The 25,453-nt window shown below is 41.6% G+C and overlaps 1 protein-coding gene across 1 annotated transcript; it reads left to right on the forward strand.

Annotated features, from left to right (window-relative positions):
- Positions 1 to 3,043: 3,043 nt before the first annotated feature.
- On the forward strand, positions 3,044 to 25,093 carry MINPP1 (multiple inositol-polyphosphate phosphatase 1). The gene is made up of 5 exons (XM_076339504.1): positions 3,044 to 3,606; positions 3,907 to 4,095; positions 5,005 to 5,102; positions 6,934 to 7,067; positions 21,750 to 25,093. Exons 1-5 carry the CDS (start codon positions 3,045 to 3,047, stop codon positions 22,147 to 22,149), a joined length of 1,383 nt encoding a protein of 460 aa, XP_076195619.1. The 5' UTR covers position 3,044; the 3' UTR covers positions 22,150 to 25,093.
- The last annotated feature ends 360 nt before the right edge of the window (positions 25,094 to 25,453 follow it).

The following is a 25,453-nucleotide window of genomic DNA, read 5'->3' on the forward strand; positions in this document are numbered from 1 at the left end:
TACAATCTCTAACAAAAACCTGTGAGTTCTGTTTTTCTCCATCATACACATAAGCTCATATCACACTGCTGTAATATGCAAAGTCATTTTCCTACTAAAACCAATTACAGATTCATTACAGTGAATAATTATGTAGAAGATGGAATTTATATTTTTCTTAGTATTTTATAAAATACCCTCAATAGGTTTCAAAACAACGTAATACAGTATTTTCTGAAAACTGCACTGTAGGTAGTTTCATGCTGATTTTGTTATAAAAGATGACATGCTAGAAATGACTTGTGGTTAGGTATGCCTAATATAAACTGAAGAAGATCATATGAAATGATGATGGAGCATTTGCAATTTTTCCCCTCTGGATCTCTTTTCAAACTGAAATCCAAATTACTTCTCTGCACTGGTCTTGAAATGCTTATTTATAAATTTAGTCCAGACTTGTAAAATTAGAAAGCTCCCAGGAATCATTTTTGAGGAACCATTTACATCTAAAAGAGTTGTACTAGACAAATGATCAAAACACTTTTGTTTGTCTCACTGATTTTGGATTATCACTGTTTTATAGTAGACAGTGTCCTTTTTTTTAAACAATAACTAGTTATTAGCCTCACCTTCTTGCACAAACTTGCATTTTCTGTGTTTAACCTGAGCCCTTTCCAGCACAGCTCCATGACCAGTGAAATGCATATGCAATCATTAAGATTTTGTTTATCTGCTTAATGTGCTAGCAATTAAAATAAGGCACAGTGGGTGTTCCACCTCTCTACTGGGGAGATCATCTTCTGAATCACCATGGGTTTGTTCCCCCTTCTTTCAGATCCTTTAGCATGGCTTAAAGACAGCAATAGGGTCTTGGTGATACATGCAATAATAAAAAACTGGTATGAAGAATACTGGTGTAAAATCACCTTGTGCATGAAAACACTCCTTGGAATATTTTAAATGGGAAATAAAAGTCTAGGAACTGGCCATATCCTGTGCAGAACTGGAAACATACTGTTAGGTTTGTATGTGTTCACTCAAAATGATCTTTTGTGTCCTGATAGAGAATCAGACTTTGCTCCTCTTTCCTGAAGTTACCATTTCGAATACTTCTGATCTCTAAAGAGGAGACACAAATTTAACTTAGGTTATGAGTGCCAAACCTGTGTGCCTCTGAGCACTGTACTTATTTGGTACTTACCTACAACTGCCTTGAGATCCCAGTGCAGGAAAAGCAGCATGCTGTGTGCAAGGCTCAGACGAACAGGCCACGAACTGTGACAGAAACAATGAAGTACTTTGCGCTACGACCAAGATGCAGCTGAAACAGAAGCCCCAACAGAACAACTGAGTGCATCACCTCTCAAGTGAGATTAATTTGTTGACAGCTGACATACTTGCTCTTACATATTAAGAGATCACAAATCCAACCCCTTATTAGTTGCAGCTCTGTGAAACATACAGAACAAAATCCTTGCTGTCAACAATTTTTGCTATATACCCTAAAAGTCTCGATTGTGCTTGGTAAGAAGTAACCTTTCACACTACAGAAGGTTGAGCCAAAGCCGTCAACAAGGTAATTTACTTTGCATACTGTACCATTTCCTTTCCCAAAGCCACCAGGAAACATGGTAAGTAGCCCTGCACAATATCACTGTGAAACAGCTAAGTCACACCACTCTGGTTTAACGCAGAGAGCCCATAACTTCACCCAGAAGCTTTAAAACACTTACTTATTCCTATACTTTTCTTTCCCCTTTCTCTCTCAGCTTTAAAGGCTTTGCCTGTCCTAACTGTTTGAGCCTTTGCATATCATTGCATTAACGCTTTGTTTTGGTTATTGATGAGGTGGGAGACAGGTGAGATGGATGATACATACTTTCCAACAGCATTTCACTAGTTGACTAAATATACCAGTGAATTTTCAGTGAAAATTCTCAACTGTGTGAACAACAGCCTGACTGTAGGCAGAGTGTAAAGTACCTGCTCTTTCTGTGTATAAAACATAGGTCTCCCCAGGATGTGCCGTGGGCCAAAAGCTAAGCCCTTTTCCTGAGACTTGAGATGATTTTGCTAACCTCAAGCCTTGCTTCTCCTACAAATAACTCAGTTTCCTTAGCTACAAGCTGATACCTATTTAGTAGCTAGTGTTTTCTTGAAAATGCGTATCATCAGCACAGGCGATGTTTTGCTTATGCTTTTGCCCAAGCTGTTTTATAACCCAACACGTCACCGGCGCGCTCAGGCTTTTCCACAGCATGCCTCTTTTTATTCTTTGCTTTTCTAAGCCTTTCTAAGCTTTTCTGGATAGGTCATTACAATGCCGTCATGCCGTGCCACCAGCGATGCCAGCGGGATGTGAGAATTATAACCAGTACTGGTGGCTCTCCAGACACCACTCCTGGCTGGAAGCATCCCTGGCTGCAAACTTCGCGCTCCCACTCATTTGACTTTTCCACAGCTGCATATTTCCACCTGAACCTGCTCCTGCTGGGAACATACAAGCCGTGTTAAAAAACCCTGATGCCCCACACTGCCCTTGACTTGCAGTGCCATCCCCCGCAGCAGCAAACCACAGTCCCTCAGCAACGCTACCTGGACTTTTGAGTGGAATTCAATAGCTTTTGGGCAAAAAGAGCCAAAAGCACCCTCGAAAGCCCCTTCTTAGTTTTGCTCACCCAATGCATCAGCCGGTGTGAGATAGCCCCAGCTGAGGGGAGCCACCCTGACCTGAGGGGAGCTGCCACCTCCCCTTGCCTCACCCGGGACTGCTCCCTCGTCTGGCTAGTGACCACCCACGGCAGGCACAAGGTGGGGACGAGAATCGGGGGCTTTAGTACCGCGAGGAGCCATAAATGGGTCAAAAAGGCGGCGTTTTAACACGCGGGTGCAGCCCCTATGGGAGGTAGCCCGGCCTGAGGGGAGCCGCCCTCGTCCGGGGCGGCGGCGGCCCCCTCGGCTGGCTACCAGCTGCCCGGGTTGAGGCGCGGCCCCTGAGGCGAAGGGAAGGCGAGAGGAGGCGGCTCCGCTCCGCCTCTTCCTGCGGGAGCCGCGCAGTTGCTGCCATGGCGCCGCGCTGGGCAGCCGCCGCACTCCCCTCCGCCGCCCTCCTCCTTCTGCCGCTGCTGCTGGCGGTGGCGAGCGCGGGGTTGAGCGGCTACTTCGGCACCAAGTCCCGCTACGAGGAGGTGAACCCGCACCTGCTGCGCGACCCGCTGTCGCTGGGTCCCGCCGCGGCCGGGTCGCGGCTGCCCGCCGCCTGCGCGCCGCTGCAGCTCCGCGCCTTGCTCCGCCACGGCACCCGCTACCCCACGGCCGGGCAGATCCGCCGCCTGGGCGAACTGCACGCCCGCCTCCTCCGCCGCCCCGCCGCCGCAGCAGGCTGCCCCGCCGCCGCCGACTTGGCCGCCTGGCAGATGTGGTACGAGGAGAGCCTCGACGGGCGGCTGGCGCCGCAGGGCCGGCGCGACATGGAGCACTTGGCCCGCCGCTTGGCCGCCCGCTTCCCCGCTCTCTTCGCCGCCCGCCGCCGCCTGGTGTTGGCCAGCAGCTCCAAGCACCGTTGCCTGCAGAGCGGCGCCGCCTTCCGCCGCGGGCTCGGGCCTTCCCTCAGCCTCGGTAGCGACGGTAAGCCTGGACCCCCTCCTCCCCCCCACTTCCCTGAGGGAGCCCCACGCCCTCCCTGAGGGGCTGAGGGAGCCCCACGCCCTCTCCGCTGCCCTGGGGCTGAGAGGAGCCGCGAGGTCAGTTCCATGTCCCCCATACCCAGGCAGAGGGGGACCCTGCACCGTGCGTCCTGCCCGTAGGGACACTGCTGTGGTGGGGCGGACTGTCCCCGGGAGGGTGTCTGGGTGGCCGGGCCCCAGTACCCTTGGGGATGGCAATGCTTCCCCTGGATGCGTCCCTGAGGCCCGCATTTGTTTTCAGAGGTGGAGGTTGAAGTTAATGATTCCTTGATGCGGTTTTTCGATCACTGCGCCAAATTTGTTGCTTTGGTGGAAGAGAACGACACGGCGATGTGCCAGGTGAATGCCTTCAAAGAGGGGCCAGAAATGAGGAAGGTTTTGGAGAAGGTTGCGAGTGCCTTGTGTTTGCCGGTGGAGGAGCTGAACGCAGGTAATGAATGCTTGTTACAGGTGGCTTCGGCTCCGAGTCTGCCTGAGAAGAACTTCTGAGACGCCGTGTAGCTATGCAGAGTAGGTAATTTAAAATATGCTGTAAATCGCAGACACAGTCTCTAATTAAATGTGTAAGGCTGCAAATGTGTATTGGTGTTGCAGTAATGAATGCTCGTTAGTCAGAAGAAAAAGATGTTCGAAAATCTTTCCTACAGATGAAATCAACTTTAGCTTTGTTTGGAGGGATACAAGTGTGTTATTCTTTTAATTCTGCTTTGTTGAGCAGATGTAGCTTTTGTAAAACATGTTACAACTCAAACACACAAATAACCTCAGGAAAAGGTGGACAGGTATGTCTGTGTTGTAACTTCACTTGTCCAGAAGAGAAGTGCCAGGTTTCCCTGTGTGGTCAAGTGGTGGGGTAGACCCCCCAAATAGGTGTTGCTGTCATTTCCAGCATGTCCCTAAAGCTGCAATCCCAAAGTTGCAGCATGCTGCTGTTCAAATTCAGCCACTAATGTGGAGGATGAGTAGTGGTAGTCAAAGACTACTCTGCGTTGAACAGACACACCTTCCTTGTATTGCCTCTTCTGTCCTTTGTGGTGATGAGAACACAGTAGTGATCAACATCTATAGCATGCACATCAGCAAACGTGCAGCATTTGATGTGAAATGCTCTCATTTCCCCCTTGTAGCAATGTAATGTGAAAAGCTTGCAGTCTGAAATTTGGATTTTGCGCAATAATTCTGTGAAAACTACTTATTTTTGGTGCTTGGCCTTTGGACTGGTGATTATTGGACTACACTGTTTGCATTGCTAAATTGTAATTACGTTTCGCTTTAGAAGCAAGTTGAGAGAAGGTTGCTACTTATATAGCAGTGATTTATCTTGTTGGATTTATTACAGATCTTGTTCAAGTGGCTTTTCTCGCCTGCTCATATGAGTTGGCTATAAAAAATGTGACCTCCCCATGGTGTTCACTCTTCAGTGAAGAAGATGCCAAGGTAGGTGCTAAATGGGAGAGGTATTTGAGAAACCTTCAAAAGATGCCTTAGTGTTCAGATACAACTGTTTGCACAGTCAGAAGTTTTAAGTTGTGTGCCCCTTATTCTTCAGTCTAATGATGCACTACTTTGGTCTCCAAAGAGCTCTGGATTAATCAGGCAGCAAGACTGAAATACCCTTCTTCATTCAGACTTAAATACTGATGCAGTCTTGATTTGTCCTGATTAAAACGGTCTTTTCCTATTTTGCTTAATTCTTATATGCTTTTATTTCTGTAACATCAGAAATGCTCTGGACAGCTTTGTTTTGCATATGATAATCATATAATAAAATGCCTTGATTCCAGAGGGCATCGAATGAGGCCTTCTAGGTCCTCTAAGACTCTTTATATGGTTTTGACAACTGTCACATCTCTAAACCTAATGCCTGTTAATAAAACTAGTAGAACCCAGATAAATGAGACTTACGTTGGTTCCTCTTCTTTCAGAGAGTACCTGATGTACCCTTTGAACGGATCAAGAGAGATAGGGATTAAGAGTGATGTCATTTATTTATCACTCCAAAACATGTTCAGTGAGCCCCCCCCCCCCCCGCCTCAAGGCTCTTAAGGAAACTTAGCACACCTGGGGAAGAGGGGAGGCCTCTACATAGATAGGTGGTTGGCTAAAGGGTAGGCAGTGGAGTTAGGAGTAAATGCTCTCATCTCAAAGAGGAGGAAGGTCACCATGGACTTCTGCTGAGACCTGTGCTGTGCAATATATTTATAAAAAACTTAGCAGTGAGGTGGGAAAGCTTCCTGATTTTATGGAGTTACTTGGTATAGTAAGAATACGGGGTGTTTGAGAGGCTTTGCAGAGGGGCCCTGTGAGGGTGGATTACAACAGCAATACAGTGGCAAATGGTGTTCACTATGGAATGATGCGTATGGGATAAAAAGTTGAAGCTTCATATATGAGGTTGCCATCTCAGATCTGTTGTGCCACTGAGAAGTGAAATTTTGATGGTATAGATCCATGAAAATGTCGGCTCAGTTACAGTAAAATTAAATGGACAAAATTTAAAAAAAACTTAAATGCTAGGAATTGTAAGAAAAGGAACAGAGAACAAGGAGAGCATTGTGTGCTCTTACATAAATCCAAGGCACAGTTCTGTTTTTTTGAGATGTGTGCACATCTCTAGAATGTAGAAATAAGACAAACTCAGTTAAAGGTATGGGATTGCTTCCATCTGAAGAATGATTAACTAAGCTAAGGATCTTTGACCTTCATAAGGCAAAATCAGAAATGCTAAAAAAGTGGTGGATAATGACTGTCTTGTCATGTGCAGTACCTAATGGGTACCAAATAAAGCTAGCAGCAGGCAGGTTAACAACAGACTGTTGGGGTTTTTTTTTAACACAGTGTGTAGCCAAACTGCAGGGTACTATTAAGGCTAAAACTTGGTATGTTCAAAGGGGAGATTGGGTTATTGTGGGAGAGAATCCACTGAAGTCTATTAAATTTGTAGAAAACCACCTTAGGGCTCAAAGCCCTGGGCTGAAAATTACTGGAGTCTGGGGAAGCGTGCCCGCTGTTTTCCCTAGACCTGATGATGAGCATGATCAGAGACAAGATGTTGAATTTGGTGGCTCTTGAGTCTGATCTCTTGTGTCTGGTTTTATGCTGAAGCAGTTTCAACTGGAGCCTTGATGTTTGTTTGCGGTTTTTTGGGGTTTTTTTGTGTCAAAGAATTGTTGATTTCATGCAGTGTGTGGTAGCATCATTGCTCCAGCTTGTGGGTTTTTTATTTTCCCTCTGTGCCATAGTAAAAACTTGTGAACTCTAACTTTAGGTACTGGAATACCTGAACGACCTGAAGCAATACTGGAAGAGAGGATATGGCTATGACATCAATAGTCGCTCCAGCTGCATTTTATTCCAAGATATCTTCCAGCATTTGGACAAAGCGGTGGAAGAGAGTAAAAGGTAAATAAAAAGGCTTTTGTGCTTTGACTACAAGCTCTCTGTGGTCAATCCTGAGTTGGATTTAATGTGAATAGAAACTAAGTACTTCCAAACATAACAATGTTAGGAGAGTTTGAGCAAGGAGAATTTTAATGGAGAGAATCAAGTTTTTAATAGAGCAGTATTACTGTAAAGAATATTTTTTTTTTCCATTGATGCTCTTGTGCCCAGCTAATGTATTTCCATCTTTTAACTTACTGATCCGTGCAGGCCTTCAAGGGATAGCCAGCTGCTGTGTCTGATAATGGTGTTCTCTTCCTGCACAGTTTGAGAAGAGGCCATCAAGTTAAAACAATGAGCTTTTTGTTTAAAATGTCCTTGTTAAAAATAACCTGTGGCGAAAATGGAAGATTGTGGGTTGAAAGCATGCCCATGATATCTTCTTTTATCTGGTTACTTAAGCACTTCAGCGTGGAACTCTTTCTTTATGCATGTGTTTGATTTGAGTCTCTTGCATTATTAAAGCTTTCTGTTCAGATTAAAGGTGTTGAAATGTAATTGTGGAAAAATAATTATTACAGATCAATCCAAACACTTGGTGACTGTAGACCAGAACGGCCTGTTGCGGGATCCAAGAGGCCGGAGGTGTAACAGCAAACCATCCTTGCTGTGACAAACCTGCTTCATTGTAACTAGGGAAGGGCAGACTTTAGGCGATCTACTCGGTGCCTTGTAAGAGCAGGAGAAGACACTTCTGTCCTGAAGTCGTTGTAAACGCCTTGATTTGTTGCATGAATCCAAAGTCAGTAGTTCAGCTGGCCAGCCTGAGAACGCTGTCTAGGATATTTAGTTTCCCATCCTTATTCTTTTACAGCAAAGCTGTAGTTTGGGAATAACACTGTAGCTGTAGGAAGGTATTAGGCCTTACAAGTAACTGTTAGTAGACTTGAAGATACAATAACCAGGTGTCTTCAAAGGATGGTGGTCTGATAAAGTGGTTTGTCTTCATCTATTGCCATGATTTGACAACAGTCATTTTGTGTCATTGGAAGAATGACAGCAGTGGTACTCCATCCGCTGAGTTGCGCAGTCCTCAAAACTGCCTTTATGGTGTCAGGATATAACCATCCCTATACTTTCTTAGAAATTAGAGTTGCCTTTGCTCTTTTTGTGTATTCTTTGCTCCTATGAGCTGGTATCAGTCAGCAGTTGTGATTCAGTATCTGTTTGGTGTTGATCTTGTCTCATGTGGATTGGTATGATGGGGAGTAGTAAAATAGGAATGAAACTGGGATCTGTTGTGGCATGGGGAAAACAAAGGCTTCAGTTACAGGTTGGGATGTTTGTGTCACAGAATTACCTGCATATGTTTTCATGTGCTAGTAATCTGGGGTTTTTTGAGAGCTGCTTTAGGCTTAAATGCAGTGCATTCATATGAGAATTAATTTGCAACTTGTGTGCATGCTCCTCATGCAAAATGAGGAATTATAAATTCATAGTTCAGTGATCAATTGCATGAATTAATACCTTAGCAGGTAAGTGTGCAAATGTTTATAAGAGTACATAATATCAAGGATGTGACTGTAAGATTGTATAAATATTGTGCTGTTAAATACTTGATAGAAACCATTTATAAATAACTTTAACGTATAACCAGAAAATTCAGCTTTGGTGTTGTTACATAAACATTAGTTACATGTGGTGGATGTTCTTGCATTCCTAGCATCCTTGGGACTTTATTTCTATAGTCAATATATTAAACTAGATCTACCTAACACTCAGCAGAATGATATTAATGGCTTTGATATTTCAGAAAGAAGAGCATGAGTCGTGGATATTTGAGGCTGGCTATATATAATTTTTACATGATAACCTGTTGAAGACATGGGTTTTTTTTCCTTTTAGTCGGCAGACTGAAATTAGAAGTAGCATTCATGTTTTGGGTTGGAGGAGCGATCCATAAAGTTGATTATAACCATTTTGTAGCAGAGAAGACAGCAAAGAAGTTTTGTTCCTTTTAAAAGTTTGCTGACTGAGGATCCAAGCTGGACATTAACAGTGGTAGAAGAACTGTGCGTTAAGTCAGTTGAAGCATAGTTCTCACAGTCAGTTGGCTTTTTTGCTGTCCTTTAGTGTGGGATGCAGAGATGCTCCCTGTGTTCATCACTGGAGCTCTGAGTGACGCAGGAATGTTGAGGTCATGTTTAGTATAATCCATGACATGATTTCTTTCATCTAAAGTGGAGTTATCACTAGGTAAACAGTACTTGTACTGTTTATTTTAATCATTTTTGGGATTCACCTGGAAAATCAGACAGACGTGCCCGTTTTTAACAGAGTATCAGCTTAGTATGCGAGAAGGTAAACGTGTTGAAAACTTGCCTTTGAGATGTACATGTAGACTTTCCTAACACTTGTATCCAGATTAGTGCCTTGATCCCGGTCTAATGATTATGTGAGCCTAGGGAAGGGGGCCATACAGGGTCAGAAATGAGATCCGAGGATGGGAGCGTACAGGACTCTGTTGTGTGGTGTGGCAGCAGCGGTCAGGGGCCTTTCTGAATCCTGCTTGTGCTGTGCACCAGCCAGCACAAAGGAGACACCTCTGTTCATTTTTCCATGAATGGGTTAAAATTTGACAGTTGCAAATGTGAAATATGTTTGGCTTTGGGGAGGAGTTGCTGTGAATGAAAGGTGGGTGGCTGGCGATAGTGACCCCTCTCCAGCCAAGCTGGCTTAAGAAATTGTGCTGTCAAATGATCACTCTGGCATCTGGAAATGTAAGGCTTGTGTGGGAGTTGGTGATACCTCTCGTTTTGGTAGTGGTGGAGTCAAAGCAGTGGTTATGCTAGATCACCCTTTAAATAAACTTCTTCACTGCATCCTTTCTTCAGCCTATTAGAGAGCTAAATGAAAAATACATTAGGGCACAGGTCATTCACACCCAACTGTGAACAGATTGACAAGCACGCTGCTGTGATTGCCTCTGTCATGTGCTGTGTCTGTCCCTACGAACAGAGAAAGTAAGAACTGGGAATGAGAAGATCAGGAAGAAGTGCAGGTTAAAAGAAAAACAGACAAGCAAGACCCTTAACACCCCTCTATCCTTCTGAAATCTCAAAAATACTTCTAAATGCAGGTTGACTCATCTAAGGAGAGTGATAAGTGTTTTGTTTCCTTTTAGTATAATTTACTCTGAACAGTGACAGCCTTTCAATCCTTAAATTATATGCACTAGTTGCAGCTGTGTCTCAACTGTATGTAAGGTATCCCTGTAAGTTTAATAATAAAAAAAAAAGGCCATAGTTGACAAAATCTATATCTATACTTCTCATTTATTGAGAACTAGATCAACAGTCACTAAATTACAAGGTGGAGCAGGCTCTTTGGGGAAGAGTAGGTGTCTGAGGCAGAGCACTAAAGGACCGAGATAACTTCATTCTGTCTTTCAACTTTGGCTGCATAAGTTTGGTTGCAATCTCTGGACTTCTCGTGTTGTATTGCCACCACAAAAGGAAGCAGGTAGTGAGTTTATGCGTGTGTGTAAAGGATCGGGAATCTAAAAATCTTGCAAAATTCAAAGCTGGGTGAGCAGTCTTCAAAAGTGAGCAGTTTGCGTCATCCTAAATGGGAACTGAAAGCTTCCGAAGTGTATTGCCTTGTACAAAAGGAGTGTGTCATTCCATCCCACAACGTAAGGTGGCAGTCTTAAAGCACTGAAGACTAGTATAATCTGAATCGGGTAACCCGGTGCACTTAAGAATACGTGGAAATCTGCCACCGCCGATGTATTGGAACAGCTTGTGTCTCTTGTGATCTAGAGAGCAGAGATGCAACTAATGCTTTTTCATCTAGAGAGGGAGACTTATCCCGGATCCCGTGGCAATACGAGAGTACAAATGAAAACAAGAAACCATACAAATAAAGAAGTGTGCCTGTGTTAATAACAGTGTTTGGTTGTGCATATGTGTGTGCATGAGTGTCTCTTCTTTTACGGTATTGTGCAACTTCAAGGCAACAGGTTAAATACTTAACTGTTCATTACTCAGAAAATGAACCTTTCTGATGATGAAATGTCTCTTAGTGGAATGTTGTGTCAATTTAGTGATGTTTAACGTTGATTTGTAACTAGCTGCTTGCTTTAAAAAAATTTAAGAACAACAAATTTACTTCCAGAGCATTATCTTTGCTCCAAGTTCTCCTTTCTTTCTGGAAAGCTTAGATTGGGCTATCCAAAAGTAGAAAGGGGAGTGTTTCTGTTCTAGCAAGAAGCTGAGGAATCTGGATTATCTGTTCTGCTTCAGGCTTGGCAGTGGAGAACAGTGTTGACAATGCAGCATTTTTGTGGCATGCTTTAAGTATATATATTCAATAGCCTTGTCCTGTTTTCATTTCCAGTTACAGCTGAATTAAAAAGAGAAACCTTGCTTTTATTGTAACCCTGTTTCTTCCATGAAGTGATTCTTGACCTTGCAATCTGATTGCTCGCTGAACTTAGTTGCCTTATTAGTTGCCTTGTTAAAGCTCACTTCTCTTTCTTCTGGGGAAAATATCTTCTACTAATTAGTCTATTCTTAAGAAAATGATGAAGGTGGTAATAAATACCTATTGCTAATTAGTCCCACCTTCAATTAGCAGTGTAAAAGTTTCAGACATTTTTAGGATCTTTCATCATATGAATTCCAGTAGAATTGTTGGTTTAAACTAGCAATAGTCTCTTCTGTGTAGGTCTTGCTGTACAGCAAGATGGTTTTGAAGGCTGTGAAAGGGATTTTTACTGTATGATTGCTCTTGTCAACTGTCCCCATCCAGACCGCTGGTGGAAAGGTGTTGGAATATCTGTTCAGGAACTTGGGTCTGATGTTGAATTTATCGATAGTTGTATTAGTGACCACCTACTGTTAGCACACCCATGCATGGACCCTATTCTTCTGCACTCTCAGTAGCAATAAAGTATAAATGTCTAATAAAGGTTAATTCTTAGTAGAAAGCATCTACTCCTTGAGACCTTACCACAGTTGCAGTGGGCCTTTCAGGACCACATTCCTCTGTACCTTCTTACCAGTCTGTAAGGGAATGTTGTGGTCACATTTCTAGGGAGAGGTTGGGGGCCAGGGCTCTCTCTTCCATACAAATTTTCTTAATTAACAAAAAAAAACTTGTATCACAAGAGTTGAATATAAAATTAAACCAGGTGATTTGTTGTACTGAAATGGCATACTTTGGCAGTTGTCTTAGTCCACAAAGCACTTTATTTTTGTGAAGACGTAAGAATTGCATTTTTCCCAAGTCTTCCTGCTACGGATAGAAAATACAGAGTCAGGCTATGCAACTATGTGGCAAAGAAGCTACCCAACTAAACTGTTGGGTTTTCCCCCCGCTGGAGCTTAGGCCTTACTGAAAGTGTTGCTGCTCTTCATTATGTTGATAAAACTGCCAGGTAGTGATATATGTGTGCATGTTCACTTGCAGTTGTGCTACTCTGGAAGAATCTTTGAAAGGCTGCTCTTACCAGTCAGCATTTGTTTAAACAGTTAGAAAGTGTCCAATTGCCCAAAGCTGTGGTACTTAGAGACACTTCAACATCGGGATGTAGAGGAGCAATCAATGAGTGTCACCTTAGCTTAGAAGAAGCATTGAGTTCTTTGTGGCTCATATGTGGGCTACAGCTAGTGACCAAAACCTATTATGATTTCTGCCCCCCCTTGCCTAACATAGTGCTGATGGTAGGAATAACCTCAGACTTGATGGGCCCACATCCCTCCTCAAGAGGCTTATCTGGTCTGTGTGTTGCATGGGACTGCTGGGATTGCCAGCTCAACCCCATTGCTCGCTGGCTTCTTGCCTTGTTGGGAGACTTGACACACTGAACTTGGGAGGAGAAAGGGGAAACGCTACAGTTGCAGGAGGAAGCCCCCTGTTGCTACAGCATAGGGTACGGATCTGTAGGATAAAGATGTGTATTGCTTTTCAGCTTCAGTTTGTGAGATGCCTAGATGAGCCTTACATCTGTGATCTGGGAGTGCCGTTCTGCCAATGGGAACTGTGTGTGTTGATGAGAAATCTGTATTTTGGTAGTTAATGCAATACGAAGCTGCTAATCTTATTAAAAAAAAAAACCTTAATAGCTATACACTTGGGCAGGGGTGGATTTGAAAATTGGTTGTGGCACACTTTAAGGATATCAGCTATTCATTAAAGCTGTTTTATACTTTTTTCTTCTAGCTTCAAATATTTAATAAGTCTGCCTTTCTTGCTCGTGAAAGAGAATACGAAATACCTGTTATTACTTGTACTGTCCGAATGGATTACCATAAGGCTCTGGAAATTGGGAGGTATGCTTTGTGCAGCCATCTCAATATTTAAAGTAGGTGGCTAATGATTGAAAATACTGACCTAGCTGCACATACACATTGCAAAATATTTGGTGGTTTCCTCTGAGAGTAAGCAGGTTCAAGGTATTTTAAAAAAAAAAAAAACTTATTTGAATTTGAATGTAGTTCAAGATCAAGTGAAGGTAAGGTGATCTTTGTAGTTATACCAGGCTAAGCCATAAGGTAAACAGCTTAATTTGCCATTTTATTGGTAGCTTTTATTGTTCCATGTAACTTGCTTTCCTCTTTGTAGGTCAGTTCACAACACAGTTGATAACCTTTCTGTAGTCATTTACTACTGTGCCCTAATTGCTCCTTTCAAAACTATGACTTGGTACAGAAGAATTCAATATATGATCTAAAAACAATTAACTGTTCAAAACTATCTTTTTATAGTATGTACAAAGGGAACAGAGCAAAAAGCTTCCACGTATGCAGTAGAAATGATATAATTTGATTTAAAAAAAAACCTTTTGCTTAGGTCCAAATTGTTCAGTCACTTCTTTTATTAAAACTTACTGGTCGCCACTGGGATCCCACGTTTGCGCAGTGCAGGTTCTTGGCTCTCTGGGTGCATCAGCAGGTTCAGGATGTCCTGCGTCCCTTGGTGGGAGTTGTAAACCAGTGTGTTTGATCACTCACCCAGTAGCAGAGCAGCTCCAAAGGAGAACCAGGGCTATGACACATAGACATGTAATTTACATTATTTGAAGTGCAGGGCAGTTTGTAGCCAGATGCGCACTATGTGAGCTTACTTCGAGATATAAAGTGGCTCTTACAGAGCCAGGTCAGAGATGTTGGTACTGTGCTCTCTAGAGGGTTGCTTTCTCAGAGGGCATGGAGGTGTGGGTGGCTCCATGTGGCTTTGTATGGGGCCACTTCAGGGGTGTCCCCACTGTGTCCCCTGGCTCTTTGGGTTGCTGGGAGAGCCTGTGATGAAAGCTTCTGGACTAGGTGCTTGTCACATCATCTGCTAATTACATAGTGATACATAACTTACCAAAAAAAAAAAAAAATTGCTTGACTTCAGTATATCTGTTCAGAGAGAACAGGTATTGTATGTGTGATAGGTAAACTGATCCCTGTAATAAGATGTTTATGTATTCACAGAACAACATGCCAGCTGTACAGTTCAATAGACCACACAGTTTACATTAGTACACCTGAAAAATATGCAGGTCTTGGCTTCATTTCCAGAAAATCAGAGGAATGGGATGACTTTCGCTAATAAACTATGTCTCAAACAGCAGCTTTGTATCATATTGTATGGTTGGTTTTGATAGCCCCATCTTTCAAAGATGGGGCTTCTGATATGATTAAAGGGTGCTTTTGGGGAAACCAGGTAGAGACGTGAAATTCTCCATAGGTCCTTGTAGCATGTTCAGCAGCATCCCTGTGTCTGCATTTCTGAAGTGTGTGTGTTTGCTGACTTCTCTCAGATATCTGGGCAGTCCAGGGGACCTTCCCTGAGAATGTGTCTTTTCATCTATCTGCCTAGAACTAGATACTTGAAGTGTTGCTTGTGCCTTTCAAACCTCCCAGAACATACTTAATCTTGCATTAATTACCTAATACTTGCTTGCTCAGGATTGCTCTGAAAAGATACCTCAGCAACTTTTAGAGTCATATCCTTTTATCTAAGGAATTAAAAAACCAAGCAAAACAATACCTAGGCAACTAACACACAAAGGAACTGATCTAACCAGTATTCACCTTGGGCAGGAAGGGTTTGACAAGTGGCATGACCCTCTTGATTTGGTTTTGACTCGTCATGATGGTTCAACATTTAGCATCAGCACAATGCTGCTGCAATAATGCATTTAATCTCTGAGGTCCATAAGAACGTGAGAGGTGGGATCATTCAGAAAAGAGCCTTTGAAACTGCAGAAGCTCTGAAGTGAAATGCAGTGAAGCCTAGTTAGCCTTGGGTGATTAACTCTTGTGGGACTAGATAAGAGCTGTTGCCTTTTAATTGGGGTTTTAAATGAGTTTTGCATAGTCTTGTCAGCTTTTCAGGTTTGCCTTTGCCATGAGTGAGCTCATGTATGTCCTTGATGGAAAAGAAGAAAATTTTTATCTTGTCAATATTTGCAGTGGCATTTTGTTGTGTTGGTACTGATTCTGGAAATGAATGAGCACAGCTGTCTTCTGTTCTACTATTTAAGGTGGAAGTTTTGACAGATGAGGAATTAATACTGTTTGATGGATTTTTATTTTCTTTTTTCTTCTTCCCACTGGTGATAACACTCTGAGCAACACCACTGTTCAGTATTTCTGCTGCCCTCCGAGTCCCAGCACTGCCACTGCATTCACTGATCTCTGCTGTTTCCTTGTAGATTTAGGGTTCCTCCAGCTGTTTTTTCCAGAAATAAATCACAGGGGGAGGTGGGAGGGATGGAGAATTCATCTCATAGCTGAAAGTAGAGGTTTTTGAGTCCTTTGTCCTGGCTTTCATATTGGGGAGAAAAAGGACAGAATCTAGTCTAAGCTTGCTTGTTTAACAGTTGTTAAAACTTACCTTCTTTGAAGTTGTTGGAGGGATTTTTACATGAGGTTTGAAGGTTGGCCAATTAAGCTTTGCTCTAGGAAATATTTCTTCTTATCCCACTATCTCCTGGGGTTTGGGTTATCTCTAGCTGAAAGTCACATTGGTGCTTAGGAAATAAACTTTGGTTAAAAGAAAGTTCACTTCTTCCATATCTAAAGTGATATATCAGTAGTCCTAGGAAGAGTAGGAGCGATCTACCGTTGAGGATGGGTGAGCTGATGCAGAAGATTCAGGGTTAAACCTGAATCTGCTGAGACTAAGGAGAACTAGAATTTACCTGAATGATAAATCACACGTCTGTGCTTCTCCACGGTGCCTTTTTTTTTTTCCATGGTGAGACTTAGCTTTCAGGGTTGTGCTGATGAATTGTTCAGTAACTTCTTCATTTTCAGCTGTGGTCAGATTTACTTAGAAGGTTACAGCGTGGGCAGTTCAGTAGCTGAAGTTGACACATCTCTTCAATGAACCCTGCTCGTGTTCTGCCTAGTGACAGCCACTTCTGCTCATTTGGAAGTGCCCCATAAAATGAATGTGAAACCAGTCGCCAGCAATCACTTTCAAACAAGGTCTTATTATTTTATGGCAAAGTTTTATGCACAGTCTCTTCATCTCCCTTTAAAGTTGGAAATGAGATTATTTTTTTTTTCTACTGATCAGTGTGCTTTCCCAAGTAATTTACTACTAAACAAAAGGGAGGAAAAAAGTGAATTGAAGTATCATTAGCAGTTGCCAGAGTATGATGTTGAGAACTTTGTCTGATGCTTCCATGTGATGCTGAGTCATTAATTGATTGTAAAGAAGATTGAGTGTGGAAACCTCAGGCCATTCATTTAATATTTTATTAGCCTGTGCTACTGTTTTGAATTTATCAGTGTTCTGTTGATTGTGCTTTGTGTGTCTTTATCGGAAATGTAAGGCCAGTAGTAACCTTTGCCTGTGTACATGCTCTGAAGAGGCAATCTTTCGTGATTTCCCCATAATTAAAAATATTACTGTTGCTGTTTTAACCTTGATGGTGATTATTGTCGTTATTAGATGATATGAAACCACATCTGAACTGGAGTTGTGACCCCAGAGACTGAACAGGGAGTGCTTGAATAATCTTAGAAATCAGATATCCAGTGCTGGTGAGAAACCTAGTATACTGTGTTGAAGAGGCTATTGAAGACTCAGAATCGTATCGTATAAGGAAACCATTTTAATCCTCATTAAAATAATACGGTGGGATAGCTGTGAGTGGGAGAGGTTTGTTTTGTCTTCCAAGGTGGTTTGGCCTGTCAGCATGAGGATTTCATGAGACTAAAGCAGGTGAAATAAAAACTCAAGTTACAGTAAGAATGAGTGCCTTGTTTATTCCTTCTTTTGTCTTCATGAGATTTTCTTTCCATGCTCTTTAAAACTTCTGTGTGTGTGTATGTGTATATGCTATAATTTGTTTCCTGTTTTGGAAATGTATGTCTTGCTTTTTTTTTTTTTAACTAAGAAGTTAACCACATTTTTTGTGACTTACTTCAATTCAAAATTCCTGCTAGGGTCAGCTAGAAAGTAAAGCCAAACCTTGCTTAAAGCCAGCGCTGATAGTCAGAATGTTAAATTTTTATTATTTGGTTTTTTTCTTAGCAGCTCTGAAATCTTTTTTTGGGGGGTGGGGTGGGTGTGTGAAATCTACTCCCTGTGGAGTGAATAATGCCTATGTAACACTTGTTTTGGAGACTTCAGCAGCATGTTTACATTACTAGTTTCCTTGCGTAGTAAACTATAGAATACAGACCAGCATGTTTGGAAGCAGGCATGTGTATAAGGATGTGCAGCTGGGACGAAATGAAAATGTGCCGAGTTGCTAGAGCTGGGTGATACTCCCCGAAGAGTGCTAAAAGAGCTGGAATGAAATAGCTGAAATAACAGCCAGTGTGTGTTGGTTTCAGCCAAGAAGCTTGTGGGGGCTGGCAGGTGTGATGATTTAAAAACAAAATTAAGTAAAGGAAAAATGAAAAAAGCAGCTCCAGGAGAGAATCAGAATTACAGGCCAGTCTAGTAGAAATAACGATTGAGACTAGCATTGATAAGCACCTTGATGAATATGATATACCAGAGTAGTGTCAGTATGGCTCTTTGAAAGGAAAACATACTTCTTGGAGCTCTTGGGAAGGATCAGCAAGCATACAAATAGGGTGATCTGGGAGACACGGTCATGATTTCCAAACATCTTTCAACAGGTTTCCTTATCAAAAGAAATCAAGCAGCTGGGGTTAAGGGGGAAGGTCCTTACGTGGGTAAAAAATGAATAAAAATACGAGAAATGGAGGGTAGGGATAACTAATTGATTTTCCTAGCAGAGGCAGGTCGCTAGTGGAGATAGATCTACAAGGATCTGGGCTGCTCAGCGTGTTGTAAATGACTGGGAAAAAGAGGTGAGAAGTTAAGTGGAATTGCAAATGCAGCACTTCTATTCAAGTTGAGTAAGATAAATTGTTTCTACTAGGAGGACTGTAAAAGGACGTTGTGAGACTAACTGGGCTTGAAAACTGCAGATCTGTGAAGTAATCCACATGCTAAAAATGATCTTATCTGTCAGGTAGAATCTGGGACAACTTACTGCTCAGGAGCTGAGTTTTGAGGTCCTTATAGTTGTCTGGAAGTATCTTGAATTTCTGTAAGTTAACTAGAAAAGGTGTTAGATGTCGTGAATTAAGAAAATGGAGAGCATCATGGGTGCAGCATGGATTTACGATGTAGCTTACTGTCTTGAGTATTGTGCATTTCTAATACTTTGATCTAAAAGGATATAGCTCATTTGGAAAAATTGTGGAATGACTAAGGTAGGATTTCTCAACTTAGAATATTATTGCGAAGTTGTAAGTAGAAAGGATTAAATGGTACGTAGCATCTACAAATAGAAAAAATTAAGAACAGTGTGTGAAGCTGTGCAACTCCTTGCCACAGGGTGTTGTGCATGCTAGAAATGTACGTGGATTTAAGGAGAGATTTGACAAAGGAAAGACTCATTGAGAGTCTGGCCCGGGAGATCTCTGAGGTGGAAATTGCAGGAGGTCAAAGGGATAGCCGCCTGTCGTCTTCTATAGGCATGTGGTTTTTTGCTGCTGTTCCTATTTGTTGACTGACAGGAGGGATGTGAATGTGTCCTAAAACCTAAAAATACTTCCCTGAAGGTGTGTGTGGAGTGGGAGGATATAAATGAACTAGTCAAATGAGTAAGAGGAGGGAACAAAGAATGGAGGGGGGGGGAAGCAAAAGGGGTCAAAGGATCCAAAAGCTTTACAATTTTAAAATGAGGGAAGGGGTCATAAATAACAAGGGGAGAAATGTAGGCAGAACCACTGATTTTGGAGGAGCTGGAAGAGGGGCTATAGTGAATGTACACCTCTTGGTGTGCAGCAAAGGCATGGGTGGAAAGAAATTTAACATCCTCCATACAGAACCTTTCTGTGGTTTTAATGCTTCTTTTCAACAGGAAAGAGAGGCATATTTCTGATTTTTTTTTATGTGATGTTTTGCCTAGGGGGCAGAGTATGTGCATGTATGTGCATACATGTCTAAGGAGTATAGTCAGAAGAGCTGCAGGCTCACCAGAGAGCAGAACTATGCAAGGTGTGTTTCAGACTGCACAAACACCATGGCTATATATAGCTGGTAGTACAGGGCCCATCCTGTGCCCGTACTGAATTCCTGCTTATCTGATCAAAGTTCGAATCTACAGGCAAGTCCCCTAGTTAACCATTTTTCAGTTGCTTCAGACTTCAGGTTGGAGCAGAGGAAATGCCTCCTTTTCAGGCCAATCAAGATGTCTTACCTGTGGGTGGACTTTACTGGCAGCTGGAGTGTTGCCAAACATCACCTCTTGTCTCATGAAAGCTAAACGTATATTTACGTGTGCTAGAACAAGTGACCTGGGTTTCTGAGTACCACTTGGAGATGGTCCCAAAAAGCCATTACCCTTCTCTGGAGCAAGGGGCAGATTTTCATCTTGGCTGATGCTTCCTTGTGCAGCAAGCCAGCTCTTATCTTTCCTTTGGTTGAACAATGTGTAACCTTTTGTTGTACAAACTGTCTTCATTTTAGGCTTTGTTTGTGGTATGAAACAGTAGCTTAATTTGCTGGCCTGTGTGCTTGAGGGAGTATAATCTCCTTTTTGACTAACTGGTATTCTCAAGAATTAGTAATAGCAGTAGTCCTGCTTATAATTTGGACTAATAATTTGCGGAGGGACAACGGTTTTCCTCCAATGACTGGATCACTGTCTTCAGACTAAACTTTGGTAAATGCTGATGTACCTTCCAAACAGCTGAACTGTATTATAGGGGGGGAAAAAAAATTGCCGATATTTTGCTATCAAATTACGATCCTTGTTCTAGCACGATACGCATTGGTGGTTGTAGAGGTAGGCAAGAAACACTGCTTAAAATCCTGCACTGGTGGTGGTGTGCCAGGGAGGGAAGCAGTTTGTGTGTTAAAGCAGTAATTTGTTTGCTTGTGCAGGCAATCGTGGTTGTAATCTGGTCAGAGCATATTAGAGGTTTACTGTAGTTTCTTAATGTGCCAGTAAGTTTGTACTTAGACTTAATTTTCATCTTGAAACTGAATTGTCACGTATCCTTTATTATGGTAGTTGGAAAAGATTTTTGATCCTCAAATCTAATAAAATTAATGCTGAAAACTTTCAAACTTTCCAGGCCTAAAATGATGATAATGTGGGAGCTTCTCTTCACTGCACCTTGGATTAATTTAGGCAGAAGCTTATTAAAAAGACTTTTAAAAATTCTGTGTCATTTGAAGTATTTAGAATAGCTAAAAGAAAAAGGGTATATTTTAATAATAAATCACTGGTCTTTGAAGTGGATTGTGTCCTGGATGATCTCACTTAATAGTTCATTATGCTTTGTCATTCAGGTACTTTTTGCGTCTGCCAGGGAACAACAAAAAAAATTACTGACTCTAATCAATCCTGTTAAATACAGCTCAGCATCGTGGGAAAAGCTGTTATATTTTAGCTGTAGGTTTGTACTAAAGCAAATCTGTGAAACCTGTAGTAAAAATCTTATTTGGTTTAAAAAAAAAAAAATTCTCTGAGTTATTCTAAACACAGCCCATGATGGGGGAATGGTTATATGTATTTGCAATGGATCTGTGTTACAGAAATAATGAGTTACTGCGATGTCCTCGAGCCTTCCCATGTGCTGACAGTGGAAGGGGACTGTGTCACATCTGATGAAGGGCTTGACTTGGTTTGTATGTTAACAAAGCCTTGTAGCTGGCTTGGTGATTTGCTGCCCTTCTCTCAAATTCCTGTTGGGAGGAGGCAATGCTGCTTAAAAATCTTGTATTTAATCCAAAACCAGTATATTAACTGTAGCATGGTCACTGGATCTTCCCATACCTGGGAAGAGCACAGGTGACTAGGTTCACACAGGGAGTCGGGGAGATTGCTGAGTATATCGACACACACCATTAATCTGTTTCTTGCTTTTGTTTACTGTATTTATATCAGGGTCTAGCTGTAGCCTAACTACATTTAGTACAACTTCTTACATTTTATGTAAGAGCCAATACCTTAAATTGGGACAAAACTTAGGAAGCCTGGATGCTTTAAAAAAAGTCTGTAATATACTGAAATTCCCAAACAGGTTTTTATCAGGCATTGGAGTAAAACAAGTTCAAAGTCTACTGCTTTAAGCCTTTGTTGCTGACAGCTGTGCAATATGTTGGTATGTTTGTTTTAAAGCACAGGCTCTTGCTCATCCTTTGCTCTTTTTTCTTTTTTAGTTCAAAACCCATTTCTTCACCTTTGATTGTACAAATTGGACATGCAGAGACACTTCAGCCACTGCTTGCCCTTATGGGTTTCTTCAAAGATGATGAGCCTCTTAAGGCAAACAATTACGTCAGACAAATGCATCGGAAATTTCGCAGTGGCCGAATTGTGCCGTATGCAGCCAACCTGGTATTTGTGCTTTACCACTGTGATCAAGTGAAAACCTCTAAAGAAGAGTATCAAGTGCAGATGTTGTTGAATGAAAAACTGATGTTGTTTCATCACTCGAATGAAACCATCTCTACTTACACGGACCTCAAGGACTATTACAAGGACATCCTGGAAAACTGCCACTTCAAAGAAGAGTGTGCATTACCAAAAGTTAATATTACTGCTGTTGACGAACTTTGAGGGAATGAAATGGAGTGGGTGTTCTGCAAATTGATCTCGGTTCTGTTCAACAGATGTTGTGAACAAGCACTTTTGATGGTTTACTGCTGCTATGTTGATTTTCTAAACTTGCAGATTTGATGGGTTGTCTCAGTTAGCTCAATGCACTGTTTGTTTATTGTATAAGCAGAATTACAAAAACAAATGCTGTAACAGGGATGTTGCTGAGCACTTGTAACAAATATGTGATGCAAGATGAAGTGTACCTGTATGTTTATATGTATGAATAAGTAATTTCATTGGTCATTCCTCTTATGAATGTGCTGTAGATAAGGCAACTGAGGCAGCTGGGGCAACTTCTATTTTATCAGAGCTGAAGGTGGTTGGACTGATTCAGTATTGCTTTGCGCTGCCTGTTTTGCTAGCTACTGTTTTCCTGTGGCAGGCATGAAATAATTCAAACCTGTGAGCTTTTTTGCTCCTTTTCCTGAGCTTCTAGGAGGGAGAGGGTACATAGTCCTTTTCCATAGCTGCCCAACTTCTGCCTAGACAGCACCATGGGAACATCTTTCTTAGGCATTTAAAGCAGGAGGAGTTACAGTGTTCCTGCATGCATTATCTGCCTGAAAAAGGTCCAGGAGTTAAAAGTTTTAAAGTCATCATCAACCTATCCCACATAGCACGTTAACCTCCAGGGTAAGTAAATTATCTTTTAAAAAGAAGAAAAAAATAAAGTAAAAAAAAAAAGTGAGAGAGTAGGAAGTAGCCACTCTTCCTTTAAGGTGCTCTGGGAGATGCAGCAGTTGTTCCCTAAGTAATCTGGTGTGTCCTTTCACTTGACACCATCAATTTCTTGCGTTAAAGGTTTGGGCTAGGGCATTCAGGTTAGACTCTGCTATGGCTATGAACATCTTGGTCCTGTCCAGATGCTGACAGTTTTCCTAGCAGCTCTGGTTGGAAGGGACCTCTGGAGGTCTCCAGTCCAGCCTCCTGCTTGAAATGGGCTTGTTGCTAACCCTAAATCCAGGCAGGTTTTTGGACTGTAAAAAGTATCTGGCTGAGACTTGACTTCTGCTAGCTTTAAGGCACTGAACGTGGTGTCACTTATGTAGACCTTATACATTTGATGTGCCACCTTGTTCTTGAAATGAAGCTGGTTTTAAAGAAATTAATTGCATAAAAGTACTGGTGATTTTTTTTTTTTAAAGCAACTGCACTTAAAGTAGGTTCACTTGCTACTGAAAGTTGGAAAGTATTTTAGAGCTCTGCAGTGTGGCAGAAAAAGGAAAAACGAAGATAATTGTCCAGAAATTCTGAAATGCAGTAAGTCAGATAAAAATTCCTTCATCGCCCGGAAGGGAAGGGCTGTGTGAAAAAGATACTGATTAAAACTGGTGGATATTTCAGCTTTAACATCCTGGAGAAATACTTGCCTGTGTTAGCTCTGCAGCTCTTTTTCTGAAACTGGTGAAATGGTTAGGGAGGAGTATCGATGCTGAAACAAATGTAGGAATATAGGTCAGGATAGTTGTCAGCCCCACCATATGACTTTTACTGCTGTATCAGCTTTGCATGTCTCCTTTTTTACATGATCCTACCTTGAGACTAAGTCAACTGATCATAATTACTGTGACAGATGCCTGTTACAAACTTTATTGCAACATTTGAGACAAGCTACAAAGAAATGAACCTTTGTTTAAAGGCAGTTAAGTTTGGTAAATAGCAGCTACAAGGATGAGAAAATCCACCTTTGAACAAATATTTTTTTCTGTGAGTCAGTCATCCTGTGATGATTCATGATTTGAACAGAAAGGACGAAAGCCTGACTATTGGAGAGGAATGGAGGATTTCTGTTTGTCAACTCAGTGAGACTAATTTTAAGACAGCATATTTGTTAAAAGATATGTCCCTCTTCCTTATGGAGGAGGAATACGTTGCACTTGACTGCTTTTTTGATCATGTGCCATTCCTTCTACAGTGAAGCATCGTTTGCTTCTGCATTACCAGGTTGATTGTATGCTTAAATTCTGTGCAAAGGGCTTCAAGGATGACTCTTCAGAGGCTGTTTCCTATTTTGCCTTGGAGTACAGGTCCATCATATCTCCAGCATAACAGATATATCTTTAGTGGCTGTCAGCAATTAACTGAAAAGGAAAATGTGCTGTTTAGTTTCTGATCTGTATTTAAAGGATGCGCTGACGCTCCTCTGGCAGAATTAGAGTCTGAATGTGGAAACTTTGCACAATTGTAGCAACAGAAGCGTTTGGACATGTAAATGTTCTAGGCACTTGTTCATGTGACTGATTCTTACCATTAGGGAGGTGACTTCAATATGATGCTTTTATTTAGTAAATATATAAAATTGTTTATATACTAAAAATGAAAACTAAAATGAATCAAAATATTTCCATAAAGTTGGGCACTAGCTCAGTGAGCAGTGTTTGAACAGGCTGCCATATCTCATGGCATTGCAGATTACCACATCCTGAAAAAGTCCTGCAAGAAAAATAATGCTTTCTCTTCCTTCATGTGGCTCTGAACAAAATACCTCATCTCAGTCATCCATTGAGGACTTTGTTTGCAACCTTTCTCAAACTGGAAGCTTTCATTGATGAAAAATACTGACAGCGTTCTTGGATGCTGGCCTTAAATATGTCTGAAATTTATTTTATTTTGTTAAATGTCTAAAGCTTAACTAATCTTTCTGGCAAATTCTTTTTTTCCTCCTAGTAAGTACTGATGCTGTAATTCTGGTTAGCATTGAGCTGTCAAATTGCTGGACACAATGCAAATTTGTAATAATATGGTACTAACTGGATGAATTTTGGGAACTTGTCTTGGATTTTTAGTGCTGTGAAATAAAACTACACACTTTCTTCATCTCTTTTATGAGCAGTAATAATGACACGATCTTTAGTATCATGGCTGTGTTCTGCTTCAAAATACATTTGGTAGGTTGCTATTACTTGCATTGGTGTCTCTGATTATTTTAAGTCGTCAAATTGCTTGGTGATTAATATAAAGTACCTTAATTAGGTTTTTACTCTCACATTTTGAGGTGAGTGAAAATTCACTCTTGTTTCCAGGAGCCCTGGTTTTAAAAACAGCGATAGTTTCCTGACGAGTTCTTTGCAGATATTACTATAGTATGCAAAATGTCTGGAAATGTCCTACATTTTGAAGTGGAGTGAGGGTTACACACACGTTTTTGTGCAGTCTGGAATCTGCTGCAGTATTTTTTTCTAAACATTATCACTCTCAATAAGAGATTGACACTGATTTGATAAAGAATTAGAAACATACATCATGCAATACTTTCTAACCT

The sequence above is a fragment of the Aptenodytes patagonicus genome, chromosome 5 (assembly GCF_965638725.1).
Source record: "Aptenodytes patagonicus chromosome 5, bAptPat1.pri.cur, whole genome shotgun sequence".
NCBI classification, from domain to species: domain Eukaryota; kingdom Metazoa; phylum Chordata; class Aves; order Sphenisciformes; family Spheniscidae; genus Aptenodytes; species Aptenodytes patagonicus.